Source organism: Actinia tenebrosa, unplaced genomic scaffold (assembly GCF_029948245.1).
Source record: "Actinia tenebrosa isolate PJP-AT-01 unplaced genomic scaffold, QUT_ActTen_1.0 PGA_scaffold0__85_contigs__length_37466705, whole genome shotgun sequence".
NCBI lineage: Eukaryota > Metazoa > Cnidaria > Anthozoa > Actiniaria > Actiniidae > Actinia > Actinia tenebrosa.
In genome coordinates this window covers 24,281,702-24,297,019 of record NW_028292569.1, presented here as the reverse complement: position 1 = coordinate 24,297,019, position 15,318 = coordinate 24,281,702, and the positions used below count along the sequence as shown (strand labels likewise).

The 15,318-nt window shown below is 33.3% G+C and overlaps 1 protein-coding gene across 3 annotated transcripts; it reads right to left on the bottom strand.

The window, feature by feature from the left end:
- Positions 1–433: 433 nt before the first annotated feature.
- Positions 434–15,304, bottom strand: LOC116295137 (uncharacterized). 3 transcript variants are annotated; one of them, XM_031702881.2, is made up of 6 exons: positions 14,317–15,304; positions 13,481–13,515; positions 6,005–6,075; positions 4,417–5,124; positions 3,693–3,952; positions 434–3,256 (listed from the first exon to the last, which is right to left on the bottom strand). In XM_031702881.2, exons 3-6 carry the CDS (start codon positions 6,015–6,017, stop codon positions 2,363–2,365), a joined length of 1,875 nt encoding a protein of 624 aa, XP_031558741.2. In that variant the 5' UTR covers positions 6,018–6,075; positions 13,481–13,515; positions 14,317–15,304; the 3' UTR covers positions 434–2,362. The 3 variants fall into 3 exon arrangements, with proteins under 3 accessions (XP_031558741.2, XP_031558742.2, XP_031558743.2); XM_031702882.2 differs by lacking the exons at positions 13,481–13,515; positions 14,317–15,304 and adding an exon at positions 6,162–6,508; XM_031702883.2 differs by lacking the exons at positions 13,481–13,515; positions 14,317–15,304 and adding an exon at positions 6,171–6,508.
- Positions 15,305–15,318: the final 14 nt, after the last annotated feature.

Sequence of the window (15,318 nt, the reverse complement as noted above, 5' to 3'; positions counted from 1 at the left end):
TAGGCTTGAGCTGCTCGACGACAACATTTTTTGAATTGACTATATACTTTTTTTTCTCGAGCGAAAGGAGAAAAATTCTGACAAGGGAACAGTGCAATCAAAATGGGTAAAATTGTCTCCGAATTCATTTATTATATTATTCAAAGTGGTTACGATTGGCATTCAAGTATATATGATCTGTGGTTTAGGTAAATGAGGCTGGTACTAAGAGGAAATCATGTTTGTTACAGAAGCAGCAATCTGTGACTCATCCTGCTATCACCAACTTGACCGCGTATCTTTCGCTTTTCACGAATCCCATACCATCTCAGTGTAAATAAATAAAATTTCCCCGAGGTCAATTATTTTTTTCGAGAGACGAATGGATTGTTCCAGGCGTCGATATAGGTCTTCCTTCGAGCAAGCCTTGGTCGAAGAAATAAAAAATAAAACATTATCGTTCACTTTTATTTATTTCAAGTTTACTGGCTATTATTACATTTTACACTGATTTTCAGATACCGCGTTGCGCTGTTAAAATCCGAAACGGCGGTTCGGCTTAAATGTCGGAAGTTTAAGCTTAACAACTGGATAACTGGATTGTCCACCAAAAATTATAAAACAGCATGGTTTGAGTCGATTTTTTTATTTTTTTTATTTTTTACTTTGAACAACTCGCCATGAAATATTATTGTATATTGAAAAGCAGTGTCTTAGATATAAAGTTGGATCAATTCTAAGAAAAGGTTGATACAAGCTAAGAACCTTCCGTTTTTTACATGATCAAAAAAAAAAAAACCCAAGATTTTTAACTGTGCCAATGTTTTTCATCACAAGAGCGCAGAGAATTTCAAAAACAATGCCAGCTAATTTCCTATTTTCGATGGACAACCCAGCGAAACAGCCAACTCTATTCAACTAATTTTACAGCAACTGAAATCAGCGACTAAAATTTATTAGGGAGGAAATAACAACTAGTCTTCCTTTGTCTGCTGATGATGTTATCTAGAGCCAGTGAACAGCAATAAATATATTGTATCGATATTGATTAATTATATGGAAAAATAGAATATCCTTTAGTTTGATAAATACATACATTAGATATGATAAAATATATTAGCTCAAGCTGAATAGAAACTGCGTAACAAACTGCGAACAGTTTTTTGCTTTATCTTCCGCTGAAAGGTTTAATTATTCATTAATAACATGTGCGGCACGTTTCTTGCTGCTTCCAGAGTCACGACCTTTCTTTTTCAGAAAATAAATATTTTAAATTGTTTTTAGCTATTTTGTTAATAAAAATAACTACAAAGTAAAACCCCGTTTTTATTCAGCTTGAAAATCGTTTCTGTGAATTCGCCTACAATATGTCAGCTGCATAATTGCACGCGCATGCGTATTGAAGTTTTTGCGGAATAGTCTGGTTACTAAACAATCTTTTTCGTTTTTTTAAAGAATATTTTCAAGTCAAGTATATAAGTGCTTTCATTTTAAATGTTAACCTTAAATCCTGCGCTTTATCTGAATGGGCGCCATTGTCCTTAACTATTTCAGTTTTATACTTAGTACTTCAATCATTTTGCAGCTTAAATGTCATTTCAACTACTTTAAACTCAATTTGCTTAGAAATGATCAATAAAATATTTAATGAAGCTACTTAGTAATTTGCTAGATTTTGCCCAACTCTATCATTAATAAAGATAAATATACATTAATAATTACAATAAATTTGCCATTAAATATTTACGGCTAAATGTTATGACATAACGATATCATTAACAATATTATTATTATAGTTTTACAATAAAATCGTTCCCTGTTATTCCGATTAGATGCTAATCAGGTCAAAGCTAGAAAGACAAATTCAATCATCTAAATTTTAAATAATACTGAAGTATTATTTATCGTTAGTGATTATTTTTGTTTATAGAGAAAAAAAAATATATATATAGGATAAATTATAAGATTTTGTAGAGTCGGATATAGTTTACATATGTATAAATGATATATTTCGGGTAACATTGTTTAAAGTGCTTAGGAAAAAACTACCACAAACTGAAATGTGGCACGATCCTTCAATAAATTTAAATATTTCTGACCTGACTTATGATACGGCCAAAACTGAGGCAGCATAGTCCTAAACATTAGTGTGTATGGATGTCTCTTGGAGTTTATCTATAGTCTATGATTACAATCTGTCGTTTTTACTCTATACAGTGCATACATATGGTATTGTTTTATCCAGGGATCAGGTACCTGCCACTAAATCAGAAACACTTCCGGTTGCTCTCTTAATAACTTGCTATGTGGTAGTTTTTGTTTTTTAGCGCATGCGCATTAGACGTAGCTTGTCATAACTTGTCAATGTCTTTGGATGTAGTTTTTATCCTTGGGTAAGCGTGTCCAGTGCTGACATTGATGGTCTTAGTGGGAGAAACGTACCAGGGCCAACGAATTTCATGATTGGTGATGTGAACTCCGTTGTCATGGGACGAGTAAACTGCATGGTTTGGATGCCGTTGGCCAGCGGATTCCCAACTGGGATTGTCGAGAACCTGGGACCAGCTGTGGTGATTGGAGCGTAAACGGAAGTGGTTGTGGTATTTCCGTTTATGTTTTGGATTTCCGGTCTTGAAGTACCAGCAAATTGGAAAGTGATTTGGGGATGGAAAGCTTCTCCCTTGTTGGTGCCATTGTTTTGGTTTATGCCTCCTGATTGGCTGGATTCAGGAATGCATACAACTGGGTACTGGGATGACCAATGGATGTTGTCTGAATGCACTCCATTACCATTGCTATGATTCTGGTTCATGGATCTTTCTTGTTCAGTATTTTGTGGGTAACTTGTGTTGTTGCCATTAACACCATTGGCTTGATGAAGACCATTTAGGGCATTGATTCCATTTATTCCATTCAAACCATTCATTGTTTGACAACTGATGTTTGCCAAGGCATTTATTCCATTAAGCGTACTGATTCCAGCAAGACCATTGATGCCATTGATGGCTGTGTTCCCATTCACAAATCCCACCCCATTTCCCATTCCGTTTCCCATACCATTCATTCCATTGAAACCATTCACCTGAGCTGCCATAGTGTTGATTCCATTCAAAGCACTAATGCCGTTCATGTTACCAATACCATTAAGACCATTCATATTGATGCCATTCATGTCTGCTATGGTGTTTATACCGTTGATGTTTCCAGCAATTGCAAAGCCACTGGGAATCACAGAATTGTACTTGATCCAAGTGGGCGACACGCGCGTGTAAACAGGCTGTTGCATTAAAGAAAACAATATTTTCTTTTAATTTTGTTTGTATTTAATTTATTATAACACAATTCATTCCTGGACCAATGTGACATTCAAAAGATGTCATTTTGACGATAGTTACCCGTTTTTTAAGCCAAAGTGAAGGTGCAGAAAATTTTGATGCAAGTTTTTTTTTTTAAAGAAAATTGTAAAAAATATGCTAGTTGATAAAAATGTTTTCATATTGCAGTTTCAACATTTGAGAAATGTGTCTGTTCTTCTCTTCTTCTTCCAAATGTCGCATCTTTGGCATGACAGGAGCTGCATAATTTATGACAAGCTCAAGATCAAAATCCGTCATCTGCCTGGTATTCTAATGGTCATCTCGATACTTATAATTCGTATCCGGCCTTAATTCTGGTATGATAAGGGAAAATGTTTTATATATGTATATACTCACGCTTAACGTCTCCGTCTTATTGCAATTGCCATTACCATTGTCAATGTACACCACTTTTCTCTTCTTCGCCTCGGGGCCTTCGTTACCATTAACATCAGTATTCTCGCCATTAAGTTTCTGAGGGATTTCCTTTATCGTGTCCACATTGTCACTTAGGACGCTGTCTGATTTTCGTTTCCGGTCTTCGTTCGTCTTTTCATTCTCTATTTCTTCTTTTGATGCATTTTGTTCTGATTTGACATGGATTTCTTGACCATTTCCTAAAAGTGTAAAAAATATCTTTGTCAATTTGATATAAAAAACAGGGCATTACTTATTTTATCCTTCCCAAAAAATCTCCAGCATTTGGCAAGAGGCTACGGTGTTCGTTATGGCGCATTGCATTTTTGAACCAATTAATGGAATATTTTCAAGGTAGAACGCTTTTCTCCGCGTAGACTCCTGTTCTTTATTACAAACCATGCTTTTTAGCTACATATATTTCGCTTACAATTTCATTGTTTTTGAGAACGATATATACCTTTGCAATAAATCCCCTAATGGGCGTCAAAACATGCAATGAAAAAACTAACATCAAAACAGTTTTCAATCCTCAAAGAGAAGGGAATTGTAATTTGACTCCGAAATTGGAAAATTAGTGCAAGGTGCCTAAAGCCATTTTCTTCCTATGACAGAAAATTGATTATTTTAGAAAACAGATTATTTGTAAATTGTAAAGTATTACCATTTTGGGAGATCTTATGGCCATTCTCAGTAGGCGTCTTCGCAGCCCTTTGTACAATGATCTCCTGAGGGGTCTTGACAGGGGAAGGTTGCTGTTGAGGTGGCTGGACCTGGGAGGGGTTAGGGACAGTAGGATGCTGCTGTGCAGTCTGAGTATTCTGTATGTTTGGGGTGAAGTTGACGGCGGTCGTGTGAGGAAGCGTAAAATTGATCTGTGAGGGAAATCCATTGAGCTGGGGTTGTAGAGTCACCTGTTGCTGAATTTGTTGATGTACCTGTTGAGCATGTTTAACCTGTTCGTGCACGGCCCGAGCTTCTTTCTCGGCAGCTGAGTTCCGGAGTATCCTGTTTATGGAGCTTACACTTGGAACATTTGTCTTGTCACATATTTCGTCAGCCAGTAGATTGTTCCTTATTTCCCAGGCAAAGATACACGGATTCTTATCTTTGTACTCTAAGATCTTTTTCACCACTTTTGGTGTGGCTACTTTGGGTTTGCTTCCACCGATAGCACCTGGTCGAACTGACCCCGTTTCGTAGTAGCGCCCGAGTATCTTACTGACGCAGCCGTGGGATACGAGTAGTTGCCGAGAGATCTCCGATGGACGAACGCCACAATGAGCCAGCTCGACAATGCGGTGGCGCATGTAATCGGGAAGTGGTCGGCCATTGACGAACACACCTCCTAACTGGTTCACCCCACCGGGACCTTCAATTTATGAAAAAATAGCAAAAAATGTCATCTAATGAAGTATTTGTATTTAAGGTAGGAACTGCTGCTGAATGTTAAAAAAATGATGGGTTTCCTGGATAATGTTCTAAAAAGGATACAATCATGTTGACAGATGCTCACAATTTAGTTCGTTGAGTTTCACGTTAACAAACTAGTCGAGAACTTTTTTTTCCACAAAACATATCAAGACTATTTGGTATGTTACTTTTTGTAAATGTTTATTAGAATTTGATGTTTTAATTGAGGGATATGGATAGCAAGATACGTAAAAGGCTAGAACCCGTCTTCACCGGTAGAAAATTTTAAAAATTTATTACCAATATTAACTCGATAAAACTATAGAACAGCACGAGGAAGAAGAATAAAATTGCAGTTGATATATAAATAAGATCAAGTTTAGAGTTCTAATAAAGCCTTGAAATCCAATTAGTCTCAAAATCTTCAAAGTTAGTAATTTGACGGCGATAAAGATTTTTCAAGAAGAAATTCAAAACTGCCATTATTCCAGGCAAAATAATGATCCGGCAACTTGCAATTGTTTTTGTGAAGATTTTTTGGCATCTCATATATAACAAGGTGGCCTACTTAAAAATTCTCTGTACTGGATTAATCAAATATTCTATTGTTTCGACCAGTCAAATTTCCAGTAAAAAATTCTTTGCGGAACCAATCTTAGTACATTTTCATTTATACAAATATATTATTTTTTTCGTATTTTTCAGTAAAAGGCAAAGGAAAATATTATATGTATGTTTTATAGTATTAAATGATATAGATTTAACTTTGTAATTAATTATTATAGTCATAGCTGTGTTCAAAAGGTCTGGATTTCAGTCCGATAATTCTTGATATTTACCTCTATGAGGCATACTCCACTGGGATATCGGTTGCTCAATGATTCTTCCCTAACTGCCCTCGTATAAAAATCTGAAAAAGAATTCAAGATTTAAACAATTATATCAAATAAGGCAAGATATTATTATGGATTATATTACTTGCAATTAAATCAATACCATATTGACCTCCAAAGCCATCCTGCCATCATGATAGTTGAATAATGAAGAACATTTGACGTAACTGTCTAGATCGAAAGCATATTTTCCAAGATAATCAACTTCTTGGCTAATATATCAGTCTTAGTTTGAACAACAAGCTTTGATATCGACTGGTGAACAATTAACAACCCTGACCCGTTCCATGTCGTCAACTTTTTGAACCAGGTTGTTTACAAGATACCTTATATGGTAATACCAACAATGGAAGATGTGCACAGTGAACAGGTTGAGAGTTGGAATCAGTACAGACACCTAGTCGCCACATGTCAAAAGGAAAAATATTTCCGTTTTCCCCCCTAAGAAAAGTAGAGTGTAGATTTAAAAAAGTTATTATCTTTCTTAGTGGAACCCGCATCCATAAAAAGTGACAGAATGACTTGTAGCCAATGCTGAAATTAGGAAGCACTTAAAAGAATCTAGAACCTGTAATGGGCTAAAGTGGATGAGGAAATTTGCTTCTGATTATTGCCTTTTTATTGATGTTATATGATGTTTTTTTCTTTTCGCAAAATTATTAAGTTAGTAAACTTTTTAATTTATCAAAATATTTTATAACCTAATGCTACGATTACCAAGCTCAACATGGTATTAGGAGTATGTTTTTTTTTTAGTAATTTATTATCGACAATAATTATTACCACAAGCTCAAGCACCAGCACAATGTCATAATCATCATCATCATCACCATCCCTTATAATGCTGATAATGTCAAACCAAAGTCAAATGAAAGATATGCCTAATTAGGAGATTATTTTGTTCATCATCATCATCATTCAACATCATAATGGCCACCATCAATATCATCATTCTTGATGATGAGTTATGATAAGAGAGAGAGCTTTGTCAATCTTAACTTTAGTTTATTCTCGTCCCCATTAGTGTTACCATACACCCCCGGGAGGGGGTACTCTCGGGAAAAGTATTGGGATGGTCGTCGATTTTTTAAATATTATGTATTAAATAAATCCAAAATTTATATTATATAAAATTAATAAAAATTTGTTGACATTATTTTATTTATATCTTAATCTGCAAAAGTTGCCAGATGAGTTTTTACTTGATTCTCAGTCCTTTCAATACTCATGCAGCTAATGCCAGTGGCCCTCAACTACTTACCTTTTTTATAACATCCGACCTTAGCTAGTCCCAGCCGATGTATATTTTAAAGGGTATCCATAAGATTTTTTAGACCTAAGATTTGGACGACGCTATATTGTGCTTAATACATATGTCATTACTACTCGACTGAAAGACATTCTTGAGACTGATTTCTGTCAATCGATCAACAACAATTTAAGAATCAATTATTCTTGTCATTAGGTCATGTCTGGGCAATAACTAGCCGTCACCTAGCAACGCTACACGTAGGGTACGACAACATTACGTAATGTCTCCAAGGGGGAAAAAAGATTAAAAAGTACGCCCTATTATATGTTGCCTTAACAACAAAGATGTAGAAATCAATGAATTCAGCCAGCACGTCCCAATGCATTGCCTTTAACATTCTCATACTCATAGTATTAAGTCATGTTTTCTAGGAACTTGTATTGTCGTTTTGTTTTAATCAGCTCCTAATTTGTTATTGTGGTGTCATCATTGTCCTACATGGCCCACCTGTATTGACCCTCGTTGGTGGCCGCTATGTTACCCAGTTAATACAGACACTGTCAAAAAGTGTGGTAAACGGTTGGTGGCCGCTATGTTCTATAGCTGATGCATCAGATCAAACGATGCTACGGTTCAACTTTGAAATCATGAATGCAGACCATGTTATTCTTATTCTGTTGTTGAAAAAATAAAATGGTTAAACAATTTGATGACTGCTTGGTTAAGAAGATATAACCTTAAGGAAACCAGTCATGCCCGCTATGTTACATACAAAACGCTCAAGGAGTTCACAAATGTAAAAAAAAAAAAAAAGAAAAAAAAAAAGAAAGATTTTTCGTTTGTCAAAATATTGGCAACAGTCACGTGACTATTATCGGAGATAAAGAGTTGTTTTTGAACAATGTTAAAACACACTTTCAAGAGACTATAAACGTTTTTGTGTTGGAAATTTTACGGTAAAATATTTTTTTAAGGAGAAACAAAATATGTGCTTTAGCTAGCTGATTATTTAAAATATTTCGTAAGAAATTTCCAATACAGCTAAATATCCTCAGCTAGTTTAGTTGTGCGTTTTGGGGAATAAATAAAACATTCGGGGACCGAGAACTCGAATAACGAGGTGTTCAAAAATGATATGACTAAAGTATATTTCCAAATATAATAATATATTGACAGACTAGAAAATGTTATGTTGTTTAACTTGCTTTTATATATCCTATTTTTTATCGTTATAGTTTATTCTAGACTAAAGATAATGTAATTTTAATTCGATGTTTTTTCTTTGATTTTAAAGTTTAAAATCTTTCAGCAAAAGCAATGATTTTTGATTTAATTTTTTTGTAAAAAATTGTTGTTGTTGATATTGAAGCTTATGTAAATTGTGTCACTGATATACAAACAGTTGCAGTAATATAGTCCTTAAAAACCATGCCCTGATTTGCCCTTACCAGTTAACCAAGACCCTTGAAACACACATCGTCAACACTTACGTCATTCTAGTGGCCACCAACTCGAAAGCGCTGGGATATCCCACTGTGGACTTTATTACATTTTCATCAAAAGATATTTGAAATATTATAATAAATTATCGGATCGCCAAAATGAACGTCTTAAGCGAAAATGTTTGCTTAAGTCATATAAGATTATCAAAATTATAAGTAAAAAAACTAGAAAACCTTCTTGAAAATACATATGTAAAACGTAGAAAAGATTAAGCTAAGCCATTGACACAGCATCAAGAAAAAAATTCAAGTAAAAGACAGAAAAAAAAAAAAAAAAAAAAAGGAATGTAAATTTGAATGAAATAAATAGTTAAAAAGAAAAATATCGTGACAGTAAAAAACATTGTCTCAAATTCATATAAGAAATGCAAGTTTAGAATGACACCATATTGAAAGATCATGATACGTTCAAGTGAAGAATGTCTTGGCTTAGTTACTATATTTATAGTAAACCAGTTTTCTAGGAAACGTTTTGACAATAAAAATTTAAAAGAAATATTTTAGAGGCATTAAGGCTTATGAGAAAATAAGAACAAGAGAAAAGTCAAAAGCAAGAACCGCAAGGAAATGGTTTTAGTAAGGTCAAATACAGAGGGCACAGATGACCAAAGAGGTCACACACACACACAGACTTTAGTGACTACAAAAAAAGTAAAAAAATTCTGTGTCTGAAAGATTTCTTGTCTCACTACCAGAGGTACTTGCTTTGGCGTTTTTGACGACTAATTTGTTAATTAGACATTACAGTATCACAGCGCCTACCTACAAGCTCAGTCAAGTTTTTTTTTAAATCGAAAGACACTCCAGATTTGACACTAAGACATATCTATCAAATATGTAAATTGCTTAATGATGTTTAGTCTCAAACCTTTTGAATTCAAAGCAAGAAGCTTTGTGCCACGAGTCTTGAGTTTGACTGGAGTTTTTTTTTCCTTATAGATTTTTTTTTCTCGATCGATGCTTGAGAAAGTCCGGTAGTTCTTGAAGGGCGTGAAGAGATTCAGCGAAACTTCTTGGTCGAGTTAGATGCAATGATTTGAATGCCCCTGGTGTCCTGCTCATAACTTATTCCTTCGTGGTGCATTACCTCATAGGTAATATGGGTCATGGAGTAGGGTGCGCCTGTGAACGCACTGGTTACCTATTTCACAGGTGTTCAAGCATCCTCTCAAAGCGAATCCTTGGTTACTATAATTAGCCCCAGTCTCAATGCAGTTTGCGAAAACGATTCTGATAACTTTATAGCTTTCATTATTTTAGCTCAATCACGCTGCCACCGCATCATGCAATCCATTCAAATATTATCAAACTTTGCTTCATATCAAATTTTTTTGGTTGCTCAGCTATGTTTTTTTTTTTTTTTTTTTTTTTTGACTCCGTTTTCTATTTTGCTTTAAATATAAGTAAGATTGAACTGTATATATATGTAAGATTGAACGTCGAGAAATGTTTTTCTCCAACCCTGATTGATTTCATAACTTGCAAGGATCAAAAAATATTTAAAAACGAATGCATTGGCATAACACATTACAACTAAAGTAACGATGAAAATTACACACACTTTAGCTCACTTACCACTTTTTTCATTGCTACGCGCTGATCAAAAAAACCGAGACTGGGAAATTGGGCAATACACTGCCGTCAATCAGAGTATGCAAAGGTACTGAACAATTTATTTAACTGACGGTAGTCTATTGCCCGATTTTCCCGTTGTCGTGATCGCGATTGTTCTCTCGATTAGCAAGTAGCAATAAAAACCGTGGTAAAAAGTGACATTTAAATATCCAGAGTTATGTTTTCCCCAGCAAACAGTTAGCCACAATGTTTATTGAGTTCATCAAAAACATCATTTGCTGCTGTCTTCACCATGCATTTTCGTCATTTTAAGATTTGTTTTTGTGTGGTTGTTTATTGGTTGTTGTTTGTGCAATGTCAAATATTATGACAGTCTTGTTTAAACTATTTTTCATGTTTCTTGAGGATGGCTGTCAAACAAGGTTAGACAATCAGCAAAAAACCTGACGACCGAAGCACGTGCCTATAACTATCGTTAACCCTATACTTAAACAACATGATACCCGGCAGATAAAGGTCACATGACATAATACTTTCAAAGGTTGTTAGTGCAATGACATACGTAACACTATCCAACATGTTTGTTTAGGGGACTTTCACATTTTTCTAAGGAACATGGAAAATGTGACAGTTTATTCAACTTTTTTATCCATTTTTTTACTTAAAAAAGTAGTATTCTTTCTTTTTTTTTTCTTTTGGTACAAACTATCTTTAACAAGCATGGAAAATGAATGGAGTTTTAGAAAGTTTGATGTGATTTGTTTGAAGATTGTGAATATGATATTTTGTAAGGGGGCAGCGGGTACCAATATAAGGGTCATGTATTTGCAAGCAAGACCATGTGCCTATTTGGTGCTCTCTACTTTAAAAACTGTGTTAACAAACGTCACATCAAAACAAATAATAAAAAAGTGACAAAGAGGAAGGAGAGAAACAAATAGTGCGGCATGTTATGCAATTTTTTTTTTCTAATTTGCGGACTTTCGTTTCAATTCTTGTTAAAAAATGGGAAAAGTCAAATTTTGAAATAAAATATAAAAGGAATATGTTTTTCTTTATTCCTTTCTATCTCTTTTATTTCTTTTTCTTTTGGTTGGTATACTAGTCCGTGGATATAATCAAGCTGCCGTCAACTTTCAAGAACATGTATCGGAATAGTTACTAATGCACTTTGGAATGCGCTATTGACGTCACATTCTACCAAAACAAGACTTGCAAATCTTCCCGCACGATTTTAGATAGAAAACGTAATACGGCTTACTTGAAGTAAGTCAATAGCAAGAAGACAGCGAGACAGGAAGGAAAGAAAAAAAGAGAAATCAAACAAAAGTAAAATCTTTATGAAAAGCTATTTGAAACTTAGAACCATGAATCAAAAACAAAGATTGAAGCACAAACTAGAAAAAAATAAAAAAATAAACATAACTGAGCATATTTAAAAAAGTAAATAGAAAAAAAAAAGTTTTGATAACTACGTTCTTTGCTTTATCAAATAGTTTAATAATATCTGTAATTAAATAACGGATATAAATTAAAAAAATATATTATATATCTATGTTCATGAATTATTCATTATTCTTGTCATTAGAAAACAGCTTTTTTATTATAATACCGATAAGTTCAGTTATGAGTTCATTATGAACTTTATCATAAGATTTTTTAAAATTTATTTATCATCTTTGCTTTGCTTCGTAATTTTGTATTTTTATTAAGTTAGTTTTAAATTTTTGTGCTGGGAGTGAACTACATAACTACCTTCTGGAAAGTAGAGGGTAATATATTATGCAAATCCCGACGGATTAACAAAAATGTAAACACATTCTTTATTTATTTCTAGTTAAAATGATTTCAAATTGTCTTCAAAATGGGGCTACCATTTTGTTTAACAATAAATTTGAGTCCACTTTGTTTAGTTCAGCAGTTTAGCTTTCATATGGGCGTTGTCTTTAAGCATAGTCTCACTAGGCAAATGAAATTGGTCGTTTTTAGGCTAATAAATCTAATATAGACTGATTATATAGACTACAAATTTATTATATAGATTACATAAAGCCCATGAGTTAGGTTAAGATTTAAAGCCTATGCCTGTGTCCTCCTGTACTAAATTTCCTTTATCGATACAATCCTATATCCTGTTGTTCTTAAAATAAAAATTTAATTCTAACTCACGCTTTAGAATTTAAAGTGGATATTTTCTCATTATATATTACTACTATCAAGGAAAGAAATTTATGCAATTCTTCTGAAGTGGATTCTATAATTTGATAGCAGGCCTAGGCCAGGGCGGCTGTCAAATCGGTCCACGAAAATTTTGAATCGATGAAAACGTGATCATGTCTCCTGTTTGCCCAACGAAAAAAAAAAATTGATGCGGAAAGTGGTAGCAGTGCTATAAGAAGTATATTTCCTTAAAGAAATTTCCGGTGAAATTAACTTAGGAACATTTAAGGTTATTAAAAATCTTAGTAACATTTATGGATTGCAATATCAGTTTTTTGTTCAAGTATACACTTGCAAATTAATTATAATAAAAAAATAAATAAAAAAAAACGAAACAAAACAAAACGCTTTAAAAAGTACCTCGTAATGTAAGAATGTCAAAAAAAATCATTATTTCTCATTTTAATATATATTTTTATCATCGATTTATTATTATTTTTCTATTAATAATCATTAAAAAGAAAAACGTTAATTAGAGATGTATTTCAATAAAATTAATGTCAAAATATTATTAATCTAAATGCCTATAAATAGCATTTGAAAATTTCAATCGTACTATATCACGAGGGACATCACAAGCTTAAAATTCCACAGGTCAACATTAGAAAAAAACAATAAGAATAAATGAAAGGAAAATAGCGTTAAAAGAATAGACACTTTTTTTTAATTGTTGCGAAACTGTTTGCGGAGGTAACAAAACAACTAAAGTACGGCCAAGAAAGCAAAAGATCAAAAGAACAAGTTATTATTCTACTGGTGTCATTATACAAAATACTTGATATATTTTGAAATAATCTTTTATATTTTATAAAAAAGAGCACGATATATTTCTACTGTTTTATAATATAGTAATAACGCATTGGTTAAGCTTACCTTAAATTTAATTTCTCAGTTGGGTCTAGCCGAATCTGAAATATAAGGAAAACGTATTTCACACTGGAAAGTTTTCAAAGATTCTTAAAACATAGGTAAACCATGATACATAATTTTAAGAAAATACAAAAATGGCATGAACACCTAAGCATTCCGAATTTGTACCATACTTCATGTGTTTTATTCGTATTGTGGAGTCAACCATCTTTGATTTTTGACCGTTTTATTTGACCCAAATATTAAAGAAGAAAAAGGGTCACAAATGAAATGCTATTTAATTTAAATGTTTAAAAACAATAATTTTCCAGTTTTTCTATCTTTTTTTAACAAAGGTTGTATTGTACTTTTTTTTCTCTTCTTGTTATTGAAAACGTTTGATATCAATTCGCTTGGTAAAGAAAGCCGAACTGTTTTCATTTTTGGAAAAAGAAAAAAACAACACTAGAAATTAACAGAAAAGGAAAAAATATATAGCTGGGATACTGAAGTAAGAAAGCAAAAGCAAAAATATGAACAAAATTCGTCTCGAAAAATATCCATTTCTAAAGGATTTTTTTCTGAACTAAAATTTTGACAAATGTAGTGGCTTACAACTTGGATCACAAGGAAAGAGCTGGTCCCTGTAACATATCCCCGACAAGTGAAAATTTTGAATTTAATTCATTCTTACGCCAAAAATTGATAATTTTAAAATCAAAATGTTGGTCGAATATTTTAATTCCCTTGATTTATTTTGGTTTTCAAACATGAACGTTTTGGGGAAGATTTGAAGGGCGCTGTAAGCCGGCAACTTCAAGAATATTGATTATAAATATATTAGCCACGTTTTTACTTACCTAGAACATCTCTTTTAACACTGCCCTATCCTCCTTTCCTTTCAATCTGTTCCCTTTAGTATTATTATTTACAACTTTCCATTCCTCTTTTTAACCGTCTTCAAGTTCTCAATAAAGTCTGTAAGTGAATTAAAGCTTGACTACCCAATATTTTAGTGCACTGTGAGCCTATACGCGCCACTGATCGTCCTGAAAGACCCGATATCCGGAACATCTAATATTAATCAGCCTTGCTCTTAAATTTGGCAAACTGGTGACCAAAAACAATGAGTTCTCTCTACCATCTAGCTTCCGCTACAACAGAACAGCTACGTTGTAAAAATATATATTGTTTTTGAAATCTAAGTATTGTTGGCAACATGTTTAAGTCGGTGTCTAAAAATCATGGTTGCAATATTTTTGTGCTTTGGTGGCTTAAACGTTTGTTGAGCCATAGGTGGTTACAAGAAAGATCAAGCCTTGATACCCGCTGTCCACCTGTACCGAACATTCAAACATTAAGGCAAGAAGTGTCGAAGAGAGAATCTCAATACACAAAGAAACATAAATTCTCATGTCAAAATATGATTACAAAAGTTAAATAACTTGTATGTCAAGGGATCGGCAAAGAAGCTAAAGAATAAAACACGAATAAAAAAGAAACTCGTGATATGAATCGGTCAATTTTGCAAAAAGTTAAATTAAAGTCTGCACAAGTGTCAACCTATTTTACTACCAACTCTAAAGTCTCTCTCTTTTATTTTCTCTCTGTCCTTATCTGTTTCGCTTTCTTTCTTTCTTAATATTTTGACAAGCCAATTTTATCAACATTTTCGATGTCTTATTTCTTCTACATTTCCAAATGTCTGTATTCCATATGTCTGCCTTAAATAAAGTTTTTCTCACGAGTTTTCTTAGGTACCTATGCACATCAATGGACTGCTTAGCCATGCTAATATAGTTTCATCGCGTAAAGCGCATTATCAAAAAAAAAAAAATACATATTTATTATATAATTACCAA